The 19,374-nt window shown below is 33.3% G+C and overlaps 2 protein-coding genes across 2 annotated transcripts; one reads left to right on the forward strand and one right to left on the reverse strand.

Annotated features, from left to right (window-relative positions):
• Window positions 1–4,573: 4,573 nt before the first annotated feature.
• ATNIH1004_008054 (uncharacterized protein) lies at window positions 4,574–5,634 on the forward strand (the record flags this gene model as incomplete). Its single annotated transcript, XM_033572667.1, has 2 exons — window positions 4,574–4,740; window positions 5,604–5,634. 2 exons carry the CDS (start codon window positions 4,574–4,576, stop codon window positions 5,632–5,634), a joined length of 198 nt encoding a protein of 65 aa, XP_033425982.1.
• Window positions 5,635–10,977: 5,343 nt separating this feature from the next.
• On the reverse strand, window positions 10,978–11,325 carry ATNIH1004_008055 (uncharacterized protein; the record flags this gene model as incomplete). Its single annotated transcript, XM_033572668.1, has 1 exon — window positions 10,978–11,325. The coding sequence occupies one exon, from the start codon at window positions 11,323–11,325 to the stop codon at window positions 10,978–10,980; it is 348 nt and encodes a 115-aa protein (XP_033425983.1).
• Between the last annotated feature and the right edge of the window lie 8,049 nt (window positions 11,326–19,374).

A 19,374-nucleotide genomic window follows, 5' to 3' on the forward strand; every position in this document is an offset into this window, starting at 1 on the left:
ACCTCGCAGGTTCGATCTAACTATAATAAGAACAATAAAAAGCCTTCCACGACCGATAGTTTACCTCTTTGAACGATATCTAATAGCATAAACCTAAATAATATCCGAAAAATAGTTCCGAAACTGTTGAAAAATAATATAGACTAATAGTTTAATATTTTTAAAAAAGCAGTGGATAGTAAGAAGCTCTGGTGGATTATTACAGGTCCTAAACAACCAGACTAATATACAAATAAAGCTATTACTATTTTTATTTGTTAACTTGTTCCTGATAGTAAACACAACCTTTTTAATTAGTATAACACGGCAAAGAAGCAGTTCAAGGCTTTAAAAAAAAAATAGTAATTATTGCAACCTAGTATTATATAAGAAAAACTAGCTAAATTCTATAATTACTGCAAACCAGAAGATATTTTTATTCGGGATGCCTATAACTAACTTTGCAGAATAATATATAAATTACGAGCAAAGCTACTATATATACAAGAAGCCTAAAATAAAAAAATAATCTTTAATTAACTTCTTGCATTGCTCCTGGATAAATACAAAGCAGTACAAGATACACTTGATACCTAAGAAGTTTTTAAAAAAGATATTAACAACGCCCTTGAAACACTTAAAAAAAAAAGAATAAATTAAAAAATGCAAAAGTTAAGGATATATACCTAGCTTAAGACTACTAAAAAGATTAAAAGGGATTTTAACACTAATAATATAATTACAACCACAGCTATTTAAAACACCAAGACGCACGCGATTAAAGACATAACAAGAAATCTTATTAGTAATATAGTACCTCTAGTAAAAGCTTTAACTATAAGCTAAGAAAGCAATTGTATTAAGCTGCTGCTAAAAAAAATAAAAAACCTTGTTATATTATATATAATAACAAACACCCATGGGATAAGTGCCTAGATCGCTCTGAACTTAAAAAGCTATATATAAAACTTTAAAAATACTACTAAAAAAAATAGAAAAAGGTATATATATATAACACAGACTTATAATCTAGTTTTAAAGGGGAGAAATTAAATTTAGCACCTAAATTATTTTAATTAGACCCAGATTTTAATTCTAACTTTAATAACAAAAAGGCGTACCTAACACAGCTTATAAAAGCTTCTAAATTTGCTTATAAAGTTTTGTTAGACTTAATTATATTAACTAACAAAGAATTCGTCCCCTGTGTTAACAAGTATAAATAAATTATAAATACCAGTGCAACATTGTATATAACTGGTAATTAAAAGCTATTTACTAAGCTTTATATAATTACAACCAAACATAAGGTGCAAACAGGTACTGGATAACTACTAATCTAAGACTATAGTACTATATGGCTAGGTAATACCTATTATAACAAGATTATATTGCAAAATATTCTATATATTCCGAGCTTAAGCGCAAATCTAGTTTTTATCCATGTCCTGTGCAAACAAGGATTACAAGGTATTATTACTAAAAAGGGTATATTATTTTACTGCAACTAAATATTAGTATTACAGGTAATAATTAAAAATAACCTGTATATTATTAAATAGTTTTTATTAAATATTATAAAATACGCCTATACAATATAAAAAATTAGTAATTTACTAGAACTAGGACCCCATATATATTATAATAAAAAAAAGAAAAAATATATAACTTATAGTATTAATAAATAGGCTATTTTTATAAAAGCAAGCTGCGAAACCTCTATAAAATTATAAATCTTAAGAAATTAATTCCTTGCCAAGCAGAACCTAAAGTATGCGATGTCTGCGTAAAAATAAAAATAGTTAAAAACAAGGGCTAAAAGTAAAGTAAAAAAGAAGTTTAAACTACTAGAATAAATATACTTAAATATCTGCGGCCCTTTACTAACAATAATTAATAGTAATTACTAGTTTATTAAGATTATGGATAGCTGTACCTGCAAGTACTAGGTACTACTAATTTCTAATAAAACAGCAGCACCCATAGCACTGGAAGAATAGAAAAAGCAAGCCGAATTAAAATCTAATTACAAGCTAAAGGCTGCGCTTATTAACAATGCAGGAGAACTTATAAAAAAAATATAAAATAAAAAAAAAAGTAATAAACTAAAAATTTAATTAATAGTTTTATACACCTTGCACTAAAACAGTCCAGCTAAACATATAATACAAGCGACCGAAAAAATATATAAGCTATATTTAAGCAGGCTTTATTACTAATAAAATTTTAAAATAAAGCTGCAAAAAAGCGCACGCATATATTTATAATTAGGTAGTAATACCATAGTCCGCAATAAATAAAACAAAGATGCTATAACACCTAAAAGCTATAAACAGGATCTCACCCTAAAATTATATATATAAAGGTCTAGGGGAGTAAATATTATTTGTATATTAATCCTTAATTAGTCTCTAGTAGTAACAAACTTACTAATCACGGACAAGTTAGAATCTTTGTTAAATATAATAAAAAACCACTTAGTAGTACTATATTTACACGCTAGACTCCCATCGTGTTATTTAAGTATTAACAGTTATCTTTAATAAAAATACGCCCGGCGGTATAATTAATCTAAAGCTGTAAATTAGATCCACCTCCACTGTATTACCAGATAGGAATCCTGTAGGTTAACCAAGAAAGCAGGATAAAATATCACCAACTTCGCGGGATAGCTCGCCAGAACCAGCCAACAACAAATAATATAAAACAGTGGCTAAGAGTTTTAACTATAATTACTTAGATAATTGCTATTAAAAGCATTGAGACTTAGTAGGAGCCAGTAATAAAGAGCTAATTCCTGTAAAACACAAGAAATACTGGAAGTCTATATACTAACTAAGAAAAGAGAATATACTAATAATAAATTAGTATAAAAGTACAAATCTCTGCTAATTAAAAAGGTTAAAACTAAAAAAGCAGAAGTGGTAAAATAAAGTTAATAAAATAATCCACTTTATACTATTAGTTAAAACTATTACAAAAACCATGCCTAAGGTTAATAACCTAATTCCGATCCCTTGTATATACAAAGAAGCTATTAATAACCTAGTTTATAAACCTAAGTAAAAAGGGCTATTTAATTAAAATTTTAGTTACTTATTATTAACAGTACCTTTTACAAGACCCACACGCCTAACAGCGCTAATATTATTACCGCGAAATAGGTTTTGCAGTTAAGTATATACTAAATAGGGAAGTTAAATAATTTAAAATATAACTAGTTATAAAAGATTTTAGTTAAATTTAAGAAGTTAACTATAAAAAAACCTTTATACTAATAATTTATATTAACTCCTGCAAATTATGCTAGCTATTATTACACTTTAAAACCTTTAAAGTATATTAGGTTAATATTAATAACACTTTTATTAAAATAACACTGCAAGAGTAAATATATATATATCCGCTAGCTAGTGCTAAGCTGTTTAATAGACATGTACTTAAGTTAAAGTAGAGCTTGTATAGTTTAAAACAAGCTGCGCGAGATTAGTACAACCTATATTTAAAAACACTTAAAGAAATAGGATTTAAGGCTATTCCAAGTAAACCATGTGTATTCTGCAACTATACTATAGGTATTTTTATTAAACTATATATAAATAACCTACTTATTGCTGCAAAGAACGTGCGCGAAATTAACAAGTTTAAAGTAAAATTCGCGGAACACTTTAATATTAAGGATCTGGGGGAGATTTTAAAAATCCTTGGTATTTGTATAACCCGCGACTGTCTAAACTATATAATCTACCTGGACCAGTTAGTATACATCAAGCAAATGCTGCGACAGTATAATATAAATTATAAAGTAGTTACACTAACCCGCGTCCTAATACCAAGTGGCAAGATATTATTAAAAGCACAACAAGATAATAAACTCGCACCCAAACAAGATTATCAGCAAAGAGTTGGTAGTACAATATTTATAATAGTCTATTTGCGACCTAATATTGCGTATGTAACAAGCGCGCTTGTATAGTTTATAAATAAACCAACTAAAAAGCACGCTTAAGATATAAAAGCCTTTTTATACTACCTGTGATCAACAATTAACCTAAAAATTTACTATAGACCAGGTTCTAGGCATGCGAATTAGGTTATTAGCTATTTAAATATTAATTACACAGGAGATTATTTTAATTAAAAGTTAAGATCTGGCATGCTTTTCATGCTGGGAGGAGAACTAATCTTATAGCAAAGCTGTAAACAACCTGCGGTATTAATATTAATAACCAAAGCAGAGTATATCGCATTAGCCTTATATGCAAAGCAAGCCAAGTGGATTATATAATTTATAACAAATATAGGCTATTTAAAGTATATTAGTAAGAACCGGCATACTTGTTAGGAGCGCTCGGAAGCGCGATAGCTAGATCCTTAGCTAAGATGCTTAGTCAGGTGCGAAGTGTTTATATTCGCACCCGCGGGCCTGAACTCCTGAAGGCCAGCGATTAGTTCTGTAATATACATGGTCCTATCTTCTCTCCCATATAAACACTCCCTTTCGCACTGTAGCGCCCCATTCAGCTCGTTACCAACCTCCACGCATAACAGTTCTAATCGCTTACCCCAATAGTAACCCGCTGAAAGGAGCACTATGGCACCTCGACGCGTGCAGCGTGCTGGCTCCCAAGCCACCCAAAACACCAAGAATTCTGTTAACCCCGTCTCAGAGAATACCGCATCTATCCAAGCACAACCTAATGCTTCGATAAATCCGGGCCCAGCTAAAGAAACAGTTAAAGGAAACAGCTGTGTTGCAAGGTAATAGCCCTTGAAAAGGGGCTACTAGGTCCACAACAACAAACGATTCTTTATCAGATAATAAATTTGCCGAACTCCGGGACTAGATACACTAATAAAAGCAGGAACTTAAGAGATTACGCATGGAAAATAAAAAAAGGGTATTGTAAAAGCTTATTAATTATAAAAAATATATCCAAGAAAACCGAAGTGTAATAATTTTATAGCCAGAATCTAATATAAGCATACCTAACCATAGAATACCACAAGAAACTGCACCCCAGCCTATGCAAGAGCCTATATATATATTAAAACCGCCAGCACCCCCAGCACATGTCTTAGAATACATAGGAAAAAACATGCAGGAATACCAGATATTTATTATATGTATAAAAACCTATTTTAAACAAAATTGCTACTACTTTACTAATAATATAATAAAAAGTAGTGGAAGGTACGGCACATCTATATATAATATTTATCCGCCTATAAAGGCAACACAAGGAGGAAGTTGCTAATAAACCTACCTAGGAGGACTTTCGCAAGTTTCTACTACGCTAATTAAACAACCCTGTTAACCTGTAAAAGATGCAAGCCAACGCTACTATAATACTAGATAACAGGATTACCAAAATATACGGGAATTTGCAGCTTACCTTAACTAATAGAAAGTTTAGATCCCAGAAGCATACATAGAAAATTAACAAAAAATCACCTCCGGACAAGAGTTAAGCAAGACCTGCGACACGAAGCACTTAAATACCCTAACAAACCAAAGATATATAAAGGCTATATCGCCTACCTTTAAATAATTAAAGATTCTATACCGGGTCGACGCAAGGAAATATCGCAAGCGAAAAATAGGAGAAGCTAACACAGCTTAGCTATGCGGCACCGGACAACAACCCCAGGTAACACGGAAAGACAACAACCTTCCAGTTAACAGGGCCTAGACAAGCCATGGAGAGGCAACAATCGTGCCTTTAAAGGAAACTTTAATAGGTCCTAAGGTTATAAGCGACAGCAGTTGTATAACCCTGATATTAAATGCTATATCTGCAGAGAAAAGGGATATATTATATCTTAATATCCCAAACATGCAAGAAGGGACAACAACTAGGTAAAAACTAGGTGGCCTAGTAATACAAGCAGCTGCTATTATTATTATTATTATTATTATTATTCTTCCATATTATAGAGCATTTTTCAGTCAGAGACTATGCATGCTCTACCTACCACCACCCTGGGTGGTAGGATTTAAACTAACAAACAGATACGTACATAGTGGGTAAAATCAAACATAACTAAGCAATATGACATTCTAGGGTGGGGGGACCTTAAATAAGGAGTTGAAACATGCTAATTTCCACTGTTTTTATTTTTTATTTTTGCTTTTTCTTTTTGTTTTCCCTATGGATCCAAGAGCCACTTTCTAGTGGCGATCCCGCTTTCCTTTAGGAATTTGATCAGTTGTTCTTGCCCTGCTTTCTTCGTGAAAAGATAAGGCAAATTTCGGTCTTTTTTGTCTAGGGTCTCTATAGACCCTTTTCTGATGTCCCTGGTTGCCGGGCACTGGAGGAGTAGGTGGTATGGAGTTTGAGGTTTATTGCTGTGGCATGACGTGCATATATCACTATTATAGTTAGGTGTTCTAACTAAATATGATCTGAAGTAGCCGTGCCCTAGCTTTAATTGGATGATGGTTGACCAGGTCTGCTTGGGAAGCCTTAGGGGTTTGGCTTCCATGAAGCTATGGAATTAAAGCCCCTGTATTGATCACTTTTCTTAGTATTTTCCCATGCTTTATCCCAATCCTCAAGGCATTTCGCTTTAAGCTCTCGTTTAAGATGGCTAACTGAGATGGGCACTTATGGTATTTACTTGTCCATTCTGCCCCATACTTAGCTGCTTCGTCAGCTTTAGCATTTCCAAAAATTCCTTGATGGCCCGGAACCCAGTGAATATGAATATTGATATTCTTATCCTTAATCCTAGTTGCCCATTTAGAGATTCTTTGGTGTGGCTCGTAGTTGGTGTCCGCTGATTGAAGCCTTTTTAAGGCTGCTTGGCTGTCTGAAAAGATGTAGATATCTAAGGTTGGAATTTGAATAGTCTTAAATGCTTGTTTTAATGCTTTTTGAATAGCAAATAGCTCCGCGTCGTGGACTCGTATTCGTGACCTAGATTCCATGCCCAAGCCTTTTGATTTTGAGGATTATTTTCTTGGAGGAAGATTCCTGCTCCATTTTGACCGCTTTGCAGCTGGGATCCATCTGAATAAAAGATAATCTTGTGGTTGTCTCTACCAGCAAGCCATTGAGATATTAGCGCCTTGTGTTCCTGGGCTGCTTGCTCTTTTGGTTTGCTAGATATAGATATATCTATTATTTGGTTTAATGGCTGGGACCAGGGGGGTAGGGTGTGATCTAGTGTCTGGAAGGTGCCTTTCCATGTTTTAAAAGAGAAAAGTGCTAGCAGTCGAATTAACTGGCTAGGGTGTTTTCTTTGTGTCTCTCTAGGATGGTATTCAGGGTCTTCTAGATCTAGCCGTCTAGGTTTCTCATTCCAGTCTAAAAACCTTGATTGGTCAATGGCAAATTCCCCGGGTTTAGCGTAAACGTGGTTGGAAGTCTGCTTTGGATTGCATGGGATTTTATAAAATAAGCAGTCCTGAGTACATAGTTTCTGCAGATTTTATTAAATCTAACTAATGGTGGGGGCAGGGATGCTTCTATTTCCATGGCCTGTATAGGCGATGTTTTAAAAGTCCCTAGAATTTTCCTTAGGGCTGTATTTTGCAGTTTCTGGTAGTGGTCTACTAGGTACTGTTGGCCTTTCCACCATAAAGGGACTCCATAGTCTGCAATAGACGAAATGCATGCTATATAGAGTTGTCTTATAGCTTGGAAGCTTAGCCCCTTTTCTGTATTTGAGAGCCTCGCTATTTGGTGAAATGCCCTAGTTGCAGCTGCAACTCGTATTTGCACGTGTTCTTTGAAAAGGAGTTTAGAATCTATGTAGATTCCTAGCCATTTTACCATAGGGCTTGGTTTAACTATATATTATTATCTAGTTTAACCTGGTGTCTTGGTTTTCTTGGTCTGGTTGTTTAGAGCTAAAGTGAATACGTATTTTATCCTGGTCAAACTGGATATGGTCTTTGGCTCCTTTTTTAAACATGGCATTGGCTACCAGCTCTATTTGCCTGCAGTTATTCTCTAGGCTATTAGAGCTAATAGTAAGGCATATATCATCCATATAGCTAGGCTTTCGGGTATTTCCAAAGGCTTTCCTTGTATCACTATCTAGTTCCTCATACATTTCAAGCTGAAAGAGCTCTCTAATATATATAGGAACAAGATAGGTGATATAGGTGATCCCTGGGGGATCCCTACTTGCACTGGGGTCTCGTTGCTGGTTTCACCGTCAAAAGCTAGGAACACTTTCCTGTCCGACATAAAGGATTTGATCCACCGGATCAGGTTATGTGGAAGACCTAGTTTTAGACATATTCTAAGTAGCTGGTTGGTAGATACATGGTCAAAAGCTCCTTTTACATCTATAAAAAAGAGCTGTAGTAACCATTTTATTATGTTTTGCCACCTCTATGTCATGGACTAGGGATAGTGCTATATCAATTGCTGATTTTCTTTTTCTTCCCCATTTGGTCATGGTAAAGGATTGATTGCGGGAGTTCAGCTAGATAAGATAGCCTAGTTGCAATAATCTTCTCTACTACCTTGCCTAGGCAGTTAAGCAGGGAAATAACTCTGTAGGCCTTGGGCTTGGAGTAGTCCCTTTTAGCAGACGCGGATTTTTTAAGAATAACCCCTTTGGCAGTTTTCCAACATTTGGGATGATAACCATTTCTAATTAGGGCTTTATAAAGCTCGTGGAATCTCGGAGCAATATTTTGGTAAGCCTTTTGAATAATTAAGAATGAGATGTCATCAGGTCCAGGAGCCTTTTTGTAGAGCTACTAAAGATAGCAGTGTACACCTCGTTTTCCCTGGTTTCTGGCCAGTTGGTTGACTCTGCCTGGTTGGTTGGCCACTCAATGGGCTTAGCCTCCGGGGGGTTTTGAAACAGGGTGGAAAGAAATGCATGACATTTATCTTGAAAGGAGATTGCTTGCTTCTCTTGATTCTCTATAGAATAGGTCAAGATAGGCAGTTTTTGAACAGATCTCTTTTTAGTATAGCTAAAAGCTTTGAAAATCTCCCTGTTCCGAGCTTCTTCTAGGAATTTGTTCCAGCATGCGGATTTAGCTTGCTTAATCTCCCGGAAATATTGATTTTTAATCTCTAGAAGATTTTCGTAGAGCTCTGGACATGGGTTATTTTTCCAAAGTTTTCTAGCTTTTCCAAGCTGTTTCCTTAGTATTTTAAGTTCCTTTGACCACCATGCTTTTGACTGGGCAGATGGTTTTCTTCTTGGGATACTAGCATCTGCAGCTATTTGAATTATTTCTTGCAGATTTAGAGCTGCGGTTTCTAGCTCTATATCGGTATTAAAGCTCCCCTGTCTGAATTCTTGGCTTGTATCTAGCTCGAGGATTTTCTTGCTGAATAATGCCCAATTTGCCATTTTAGGTTATATGGTAAACTGACCAGGGGTTTTCAATTTCTTGTGTTTTTACTTCAACAGAATAAAGCAAAATTTCGTGGTCTGATCCCGAGGCGAGTTCTTGGTCAATTTCCCAATTTACTCTATATTGATTTAGACCTTTGGTAATAAAGGTTAAGTCAATAACAGAGACATTTCTCATTCCTTTTTCTATGGCATGTTTGCAGGTCAGGTTTATTTAGCAGTTCACATTGATGTTCTTCAAGCCATTTAATCAAAGTATCAGCCCTGGTAGGTGATAATGTCTTTGAGTTCCACCAGCTATGGTGTGCATTAAAGTCCCCCTATTACTGCATGTGTGGAGGGGGTAACCCTAGCTAGGGCTCTTTCTATTGTCCACTCGGCGCCTTCCTCTAGTGATTGCTCGTTATATATATTTATTAGCTGCAGATCTTGGATTTCTGCACCTAAGATATCTATTACCAGCAAATCACTATCAGTGCTAATATCGTTTCTTTGGCAATAATTAAACCTAGATAGCTTTCTATGGTAGATTGCTACTCTAGGTCTAACCTTGGTTTGCTCAGGGAGGATTGGGGTGTATGCTGGGTGGGATATAGTAAAGCTATTATCAGGCGCTATCCATGGTTCCTGGATGATAATAAAGTCACGAGTTAAGCTCCAGGCCTATTTCTAAGCAAGATAACATAGCATTCTGATTGCGTCCAGTATTATTTTGCAGGAAATAGATTCCTAAATCAGTGTTTTTCTGATTATTAGTAATTAATTCCATGTACTGTTTGGGATTGGTCTTTCTGTAGGCCTAGGCCTTGGTTTTGGTTTGACTTTTTCCCATTCCTTGCAGTTTTGCTATCTGCTCTGTGGGCTTGACTGCAATTAGCGCATTTAACCTGTGTGTGGGGACATTCCTGGCTTTTTATTCGCATGTGGAACATTCATGGTATTGGGTTTCATGCCTTTTCTGCGCAAATAGCGCATTTTGGATTATTCTTGCAGTATACGAGTAATATGCTAGTATCCTTGGCATTTTTGGCATTGGGCAGTTTTCTCTATATATTTAGTAGCTCTACATAAAGCTCCTGCAACACAGAGTTATATTTTTAATTGCCTTGGATGCCATGGCTTTATTCTGCACGTCCACTATAATAGAGGAGTGATTTTTGGTCTCGCGGACATGTTCTGGGGTCAGCCATGTTGGGGGCCTCATTAGTTTTAGACCTGGGTTAAAGATTTCGATCTCTTCCTTGAGCATCTGCATGCCTACGTTTCAAAAGGCCTGGTGGGGACCATGTGAATAACTATTTTGCCCATGGTTCATCAAACATCCACCTAGTATAGGGGATAAGTGGTTTCCAGACATCCAGCTTCTCTATTAAATAAGGCGCCTGAATACCGTCCATTGTGGTGAGGATAAGGGTCCTTTTAGTAAAGGAAGTGCTTGCTGTCCTTACTATAGGTTTGTCTACCTTTTCTTTTATCTGGAACTGGTGGTTGATTTGGTTTCGGAGCTTTAAGGAGTCTAGGTCTTGCAGAAATTCTGCAGAAACCTCTAGATAAGCCTACTACCTTTGTAGGCGGCCTGTTCTACCCGTTTTGGCTGATCTTGTTTCTTGGTTGGGATAACTACTTGCGGTTTTATTCCTTTTTGGACTGCTGCTGCGTATGAAGGCTTTACTGGTTTTGCTTTGGTTGAGAAGAGGCTAGGGCTATTTTATCAAGTTTTTGATTAATAGCGTTAACCTCTTTCTGGAGTTTTTGAAGTTGATTGTCTTTGGAAAGCAGGGATCCTTTAGCTTCCGGATTTTGCAATTTGTCTTGGATAGCTGAGAGGCCCTCCAGATGCATATCTAGAGCTTCAAGGATCTTAGCATTTGCTAAACTATGGTGGATCTCTTGCAGTAAGATCTTTGCAGACTCAAGTTTTTGGATATAACTTTGTTTGGCATCACTTTCTATTTGTTTTTGCAAAGCTTTTTCCATCTCCTTTTTATTAAGGAGCACCTCTTCATCTTCAGACATTTGACTTAATGACGCAAAGGAATTAGGGCTCTCAGGAGGGAGAATTGGAATCAGGCCTAAACTCAAGTCTTGCCTTTGGGCTGATGAACGAGTGTTTTCTTTTGCCTTTGGTCCCTTTTTTAGGGCTTGGTGGCTGCGATGGGTTGGGTGACGAGTCCCTAGGTGGGGTGGTTGGGTCTTCAAAAGACCCCATTCTTCTCTCTGATAGACAAGGGAAAATAAAAAAAAAAAAAAAAGAAATAAACAGGTAGAAAAGTAAACCAGGTAGGATCCTAAAACTTTACTAGCTAGGGATCTAGCTAGTAAGTAGAGATTTTTAAAGGGAATCTCTAAACCACAAAAGCTTTTAAAGGGAAGCTTCGAAAAACCAGCGTAAGCGTACTAGCTCAACTCTACTGTTCCCTATATCTCTGGTCCAGCACCAGTTTTCCTATACCTATCTAAGCTAAACAGCTTTAGAAAGATATTGCTAGGAGCCGTAGTACTGGGGATACAGCTCACAGTTTCTTCTTGCAAGTAAGCTTAGGCTTTCTACTAGTGAATTCTACAGGGCAGTCCAAGCTTCCTGTTTTTGGTGGAGTAAAAAACGCAGGAAAAAATCTCACCCCTTTTTTAAAGAGAAGTGGTAAACTAAAAGCACGGTTTTATTGTTTTTGCAGAATACCCGGCTAAAATAACTGCTATGGTATGCAGGGCAGCTAGGTCCCCACCTCTTATCCCCTCCAGGACAGTGATGGTGTTATAGAGGCCTAGAGAACTGTAACTAGTAGCGGCCCAAAAGTATCACAAGGATATCAAAATTTCAATCACATGTAATAGTAACAGGCTTATCTAGGAGTTCTTTGAACCCCCCTAGTAGGTGCGGGATTAGGTATAAGTGTAAACTTATAGGGCTTCCTTTCCTTGGTAGGGTGTTCCGCAGGGACCGTTCGAGCGTTGCGGTGTATCGGGGTTGGTGTTGTTGGGGGCTGTGGCGGGGGGGACGGTTGCGGGAGGCAGAACGCGGGAGCTGCGTTGTTGGTGGTGTTCGAGCGTTGCGTTATTGGTATTGGGAATTGTATTGGGGGCTTCGGTGGTGGGTGGCGGTAACGGGAGGCAGAACGCGGGAGCTGCGTTGTTGGTGGTTCCAGGCAGCCCGAGACTCGGGAGTGCGGGAACACGAAAAAAATTTCTACACGAAAATACGCAGTCTTTTCTATCAAAACACGGAACGCGATTGGACTGTTGTATCAAGAAAAGTGGAGAAGTGTCTAAGCTTGAAAAGGGCTGTAAAACGACGTATGAATCAGTACCCAATACCCCCAAATGTGGGGTTGGGTTGGAGGGTGCGTAGTTGTTTGGTTACTATTGGGGTAGCGATTAGAACTGTTATACATAGGGGTTGGTAACGAGCTAAATAGGGCGCTACGGTGCGAAAGGGAGTGTCTCTATAGGAGAGAAGATAGGACCACGTATATTGCAGAACTAATCGCTGGCCTCCAGGAGTTCAGGCCCGCGGGTGCGAATATAAACACTTCGCACCTGACTAAGCATCTTAGCTAAGGATCTAGCTATCGCGCTTCCGAGCGCTCCTAACACTAAGTTACTTAAGCCAATTCAGATTACTAGTAGCGAAAATTCGGAATTAATATTTAAGAATTAGCGCCCTGAGTTTCTTAAAAAGTTAAATATTATAAAGTATATTTTTGTTTATACAAGTCTTTATAAAAATAGGGATCTCCCTATCCCCACTTAGTAAGTATTATAATCTAACCATAGTTAGATTAAGATACTAACTATATCTGTAGGCATAAGTGGTATCTCTTAGAAAAAAAAATAGGCTTAAAGGTTAAATTGTTGTTATATTATATTATAGTGTGGGTCGACCCTAAATAAAAGTATCCAGCACAAGCCTCTAATACTTTTAAAGATTTCTCTTGGAAAAGAATATTATTAGATAAAGTATTTATAAAACATTCTATAAATTTAGAAAAAGTGGATAAGAAAACCGATGTTTTTTTAAAAGTATTATAGGAAAAGGTAATAACCAAGTTACTCTGGTAGGATTAGGCCGCTTAAAACTTAGTAAGATTTTAATTATAATAATAATTAAAATAGTTAACTAATATACTATCTAATTAAAAGTCCCTTCCTGTCTTGCTACTAGATTTAACTTAATCCATGGTAAAAATAAGTATAACGAGAATATTAATATATATTTTAAATAATTTAGAAAACAGTACTGGGTATATATTATCACTGTGTTAACTAATATAATAGGTAAAGTTCTTAAGGGGGCTATAGTAAAATTTAGTAATCCTATAATATTAGTTAGTTAAATCTAACTATAGTTAAATTAGTTAAAAAACTAATAATTTTTATAGTATATAATATACATCCCTTATTTTTTATAAAAAGAAATTACTTATAATGTAAACTTTGCAGATAATTAATATTTATATAAATATCCTACCCTTTAAAATACTAATACAAAGGATTACTTATATAATAAGGCGAGTATTTTTGGTACTTTATTCTAGTACCGCGAGTTAAAGTCTATTATATTACTTATATTAGAATAGGGACTGTTTTATATTAGCCCTGGTAAAAAAGGTAGGGAAAAGATCCGCTTTTTAATTTATAATAAGGTAGATTTTTATTTTACTTTAATTTAACTAACCATAGTTAAATTAACTATTATATAGTAAGACTACTATAAAATAAAATTATAGCTTAAAAAATATGTATTAGTCTTGCAAAATAATAAATAGCTAATTAATATTAATAATTAAAATAAGGACTTGTCTAAGATTACACTAAAATGTGATATTCCAGTGGCTAAGAACAAGCCTTATAAAACTGGATTTTTAAGTGCAGAGCCTCCTCTATATATTTTTAAAAAGAATTAGATATTTGTATAAATTAAAGCCCTCTCTAAAAGTATAGTAAAGAATACCTTGTGCAAGCCTATTAATCTGCGTAAAAGAAAGAGAGATAAGCCTACTAATAAGGATAGTGGGTTTTACTTTAATTATAGTTAGATTATTTAACTAATATATTATAGTTAAACCCTTTTATATCCCTAATATATTACAACAGAAGGATGGCACATTTCTTACTTCTAATTAAATAGCTAAATTCAAGAACAAGCTTATAAAACTGGGTTAGAGAATTCTTAAAGAGGGAAAATATTAACCTAATAAAGCTTAGTATACTAAGTATATAGGTATTTTTACCAAATTCTAGGTTATAGGTCCCTTTAATCCCCAGTGGATAAAATATAAAGAAGATAATAGCAAGGAGACTCTAAAGGATAAAGAAGTTTGTAAAAAAATAGATAGTTAATAGGATATTAAAAAGGGTAGCATAACACAGGATAATAATAATTAGGGTGTAACAAATAGTGCCGAAAATATTAAAAATAGCTAGAATAATAAAAAATAGTGGAGATAGATTATTAAATCTAGGTATAGTTAGATTTATAGTTTTATAATAGTTTTTTTTTAGTTTTAACTTATAAAAAATTAACAAAGTTTTTTTATAATCCTTTTCCTTTTTTTTATAAACTTAAGAATTTTTTCTATACTAATTTAAGGTTTATTGTGGTTTTTTAATAAATTTTATTTATAATATTTTTTATTTTACTATTAGATCTAATTAGCTTGGATAATAATAATTTTCTAGGACTAATATTACTTCTTCATCGCTTTTTTTTAGTCTTAAATAGTATAAATTAATATTTAACCTTTACCAAGGATTTAATTCCCTTAGAGCTACAGGTCCTTACTCGCCCTAATAATTAACAAAAATAGTTAAATTACCTGTTTCTACTAATATAACTACCAGTCACTTATTTACTTTACTTCGTGATATATTTAATAAGTGGTGGATCTTTACTAAGGGGGGGAAAAGGTATTAAAAACAAGGTAACTAGGCAGGAAATAAGTAGTCAAGTGTGTGGGATTACTTTAATAAGATTATATTAGTATTTAATAAAAAACCTTAAATTTAATACAAATATTGCAAAATATTATTAGTATATTTAAGCTTTAATAAAAAAAAAACAACCACTATAAAAAATTATCTAAATAGTAAAAGATATAAATATATACTTAGTAGTAAAAAAAATATAAAGTATTTAATAAAGGATTTTATAAAAAAAGGAAAAATATAGATAGCCCTTTTTATAATCTAACTATGGTTAGATTACTTATTATATTTATTATTCTAGGTTAATAAATGTAACCCTGCCTAATTTTATAATTAAATACTTTAATTTATTATTATATACTAACTCCCTTTTTGCACTGTTAAACATATTTAGTTTAAACAAATAATAAAAATAATTCTAGGATTATCTTTGATTACCCTTCCAAATTAAAATAGCCTTAAAAAATATTTATAATCTTTTTTTTTTTTATTTATATTAAGAATTACTATCTTTACTACCTTTGGAAGGAAAGATCTTAATCGCCTTAGACTATTAAACTAGTCCTAATTAGAAAACTTTTATAGCTATTACTAGTTACTTTATCTTAGCAGACTTTTAATATTATAAGATTTTTCTTGGGTTTCCACCTATTCCGGGAGAACATAGTGGAGTGAATCTTTTAGCTATTATACTAAATATTTTATAGAAACATAATCTTGCTTATCAAATTCTAGGTATTATAATTAATAATACTAGTAATAATAAAACAATATTTTTATTTTTTACTTAAAAAAATTAGTAAAAACACTTAATACAAACATATTTTTTTAAGATTATACTATTAATCCTAAGTTTTATTAACTTCTTAAATTTTAATATTTTTTTTTTTGCCTTCTTATATTATCCAATTATAGTTCATGCATTTTTGCAGAAGCTTAAGATTTAACCTAAAATAACAAAGTGTTAATTCTTGGGATAATAATAATTTATAATTAATAAATCTGGCTTGCTTAAAAATTAGAGAAGGTATAGTAATCTAACCATGTTAGATTAAAAATCTATACTAATATTAATCTTAGATTTGGCGGATATCTTGATATATTAATACAAGCCCTTAACAATGTAAATAATTTCGCAAGCTTTAAAAAAATTAAAGTAGGAGTAGGTAAGACTTTTTTACTTTTTCTTAATTATAATATTTAATAAAATTTAACATTTCTTATATTATGTTGTGTCTATAGGTTAGGAGTCTTTATTAATTACTTTATTTAACTTAAGTTATTAGAAGTTATTTTTTTACTAGCTTTTAAAATGCATAAATAGCGATATATTAAGTATTTTATTTATCTTTTTTAGGAATTCTGGATATATACAACCTGTTTATTAAAATATTAAGAAGCTACTATTTATCTTGTTCTTAATATCTATAACCAGCTATTTAATTATATTAAGGACTCGATGTTACTATTACGCAATAAATATTAATAATAGAAGAGATATCTTTACTCGGGATTAAAGGCTGCCTATAAAAAGCTACGCGAATATTATAAAAAAATTTATAGCTTTTATAGCATAATCTATGCAATTATATCTATTCTTAACCCTTGTTATAAATTATTATTATTTAATAAGGGTTTGTGGTCTGGGGGGGAGTAAAATTAGGTGTAAAAGTATTAGCATACTTTATAAAAAATCTTTTTATATTATTAGACTAAATATTTTTTAATAATGCCCTCCGATCTATTATCTACTTTATTAGATGGTCTTGAAAAGGCCTTTTTTTACTCTTGTAAATATTAATTATCTCCCTTTACTTAACTAACCCTTTTAAAATAAATTATTTACCTATCTTAATAAGCTATGTTTCCTACCCTAAATTTTAATAGTAAACTAATTATAGTTAGATTACAGCTGTTCACCTAATAATAAGGTTTTAATATTCTTAACTTTTGGTATCTAATATTCTGTTTTCTAATCTTATTATATATTACTAGAGATTTCTTAGCTATACCTGTAAGTGGGGTTGGCGTAGAAAATCTTTTTAGTAGTGCTTGGGATATTTTTATTATTGTTGTGGATAACTAGCTCCCGAAACAATTAAAGCTATTATTACTTAGATATATACTAATTAATTTATAATTAATTATAAATTTTAGATTTTCTTGGACAAACTCTCCAGTGAGCTATTTACTAAAGAGATTAACTCTAATAAGAATAATTTTCCAAACAACTGGTATATTAGTAAGGAAGAGGATCCTTTAGCAGCCAATGCAGATTTAGATAAGGATTTTTTAGAATTACCTACTATTCCAGACTTACCACGCCCAACACCTTTATTATCTACAGCTGATAATTCTTGTTTATAATAACAACGAGCGGTATACTCCCCTGGTTATTTTCAGCGTTTTAATAATAGAAAGTAGACCTTATATAGATAAATATACTTATTTTTAAATGGTAAATTATTATTTATGTATTTGTGGCCAATCTAACCATAGTTAGATTAATATTATAACCTTTAAAGTAATAGTCTTGCAACACAACAAATTTTTAAATTTGTAATATGTGTTATTTAAACAGTAATACTATATATTAGATTTTTCGGATTTGCGGATTCGGTTAAAACCGCACCCAGAATCCGTTCGGATCCCCGCGGATTCTGCGGTTCCTGCCTTTAGAAACCGCAACCGCATGAGGATTCTCCCTTTAGGGACCGAATCCGCACCGCCCACAGCGGTGCGGATTCGGCGGCGGTTTTTGCGGTTCCTCCATGCAACTCTAATCCTGGTCCGAAGGGATTCAACGTTAGGGACCCAGCGGCGGTCTTGGTATAGCAAACAGCCCTCGGGTAATATACTGCAGTCAGAGATACTAGTTTTTAGGCCAAGTTTTTTTAAAAAATAAATAGCACCCTTATATACAGCAGCTTAAATAGTGCTATATTTAATATCCTGTTGTTTTATACTTTACCAGTGTTTGTCTATCAGAAGGTTAAGAAAGTCTTTTCCAGGTATTATCTATTCGGTAGATGTAGTAGTTATTATACTAATCCTAGTAGTTACAGGGGTAAGACTTGGTTTTCTCTAAAATCTAAATAGGTCTAAAAAACACTAATAACAATTCTGTAGCCGCTTGTCTAAATAGCCTTGTGGGAGGTTTTATTCTCTGCAGGAAAGTATATTAGGGCATCCTGTAAGTTTCCCTGGCTAGTAGTCTAGTGTAAAATTATACCTGCTTAATAATATAGCCTATTATATTTATTATTTATTTAACCGTCGTAGCATTGTGAAGTATTTAGGTTTTTATAGTCTATTAATATATAAAAACCTTTAATACTATATAATTATACTTCCCATTTCTTTAGTATATTAATAATAGCCAGTAATTCCTTGTTATAGATCTTATAATTGCATTCCGCCGGACTGTTTTTCTTAGAGAAATAGGCGCAAGGCCTTAATAGTCTATTATTATTATACTATAATAATATTCCCCCTATAGCCTATATTAAGAAATCTACTTTAATAATAGTCTCCCTCTCGGGGCTAAATTATATAAAAATCGGGGCAGTAGTGAACATTGTCTTTAGTTACTAAAAGGCCTTTTTATATAATTTAGTCTATTTAAACTCGCGTCCTTTTTATATTAACTGGTTTAACAGCGTAGCGATATCCGCATAATTCCTTATAAAGTAGTAATAAAAATTTGCAAATCCTAAAAATAATTATACACCCTTAACAGTTGTGGGGACAGCCTATTCTAGTATTATTTTAACCTTTGCAGGGTCCATGTATACACCCTTACCAGCTTTAATAATAAATTCTAAATACTTAGTGGTTTTAACTTCAAACTCGTATTTATTAATATCTAATTGTAATCCGGCCCTTTATAGTTATTTTAATACCTTACTAATATAACTTCGGTGCTCAGCGAGTAACCCTAATAAGAAAATTAATATATTATTTAAGTATGCCGAAGCAAACTTGTTTAGAAAGTTATATAAAATCTAATTAATATACTATTAAAATATGCTTAAAGTATTCGCCAAGCTAAAAGGTATTACTAGCTATTTGTAAAGGCTAAATCTAGTCTAAAAGGCTGTTATCCATTCGTCTCCTGGCGAGATCCAGATTTTATAAAAT

The sequence above is a fragment of the Aspergillus tanneri genome (genome assembly GCF_003426965.1).
Source record: "Aspergillus tanneri strain NIH1004 chromosome Unknown AapTan_7_pilon_pilon_pilon, whole genome shotgun sequence".
Taxonomy (NCBI): Eukaryota; Fungi; Ascomycota; class Eurotiomycetes; order Eurotiales; family Aspergillaceae; genus Aspergillus; species Aspergillus tanneri.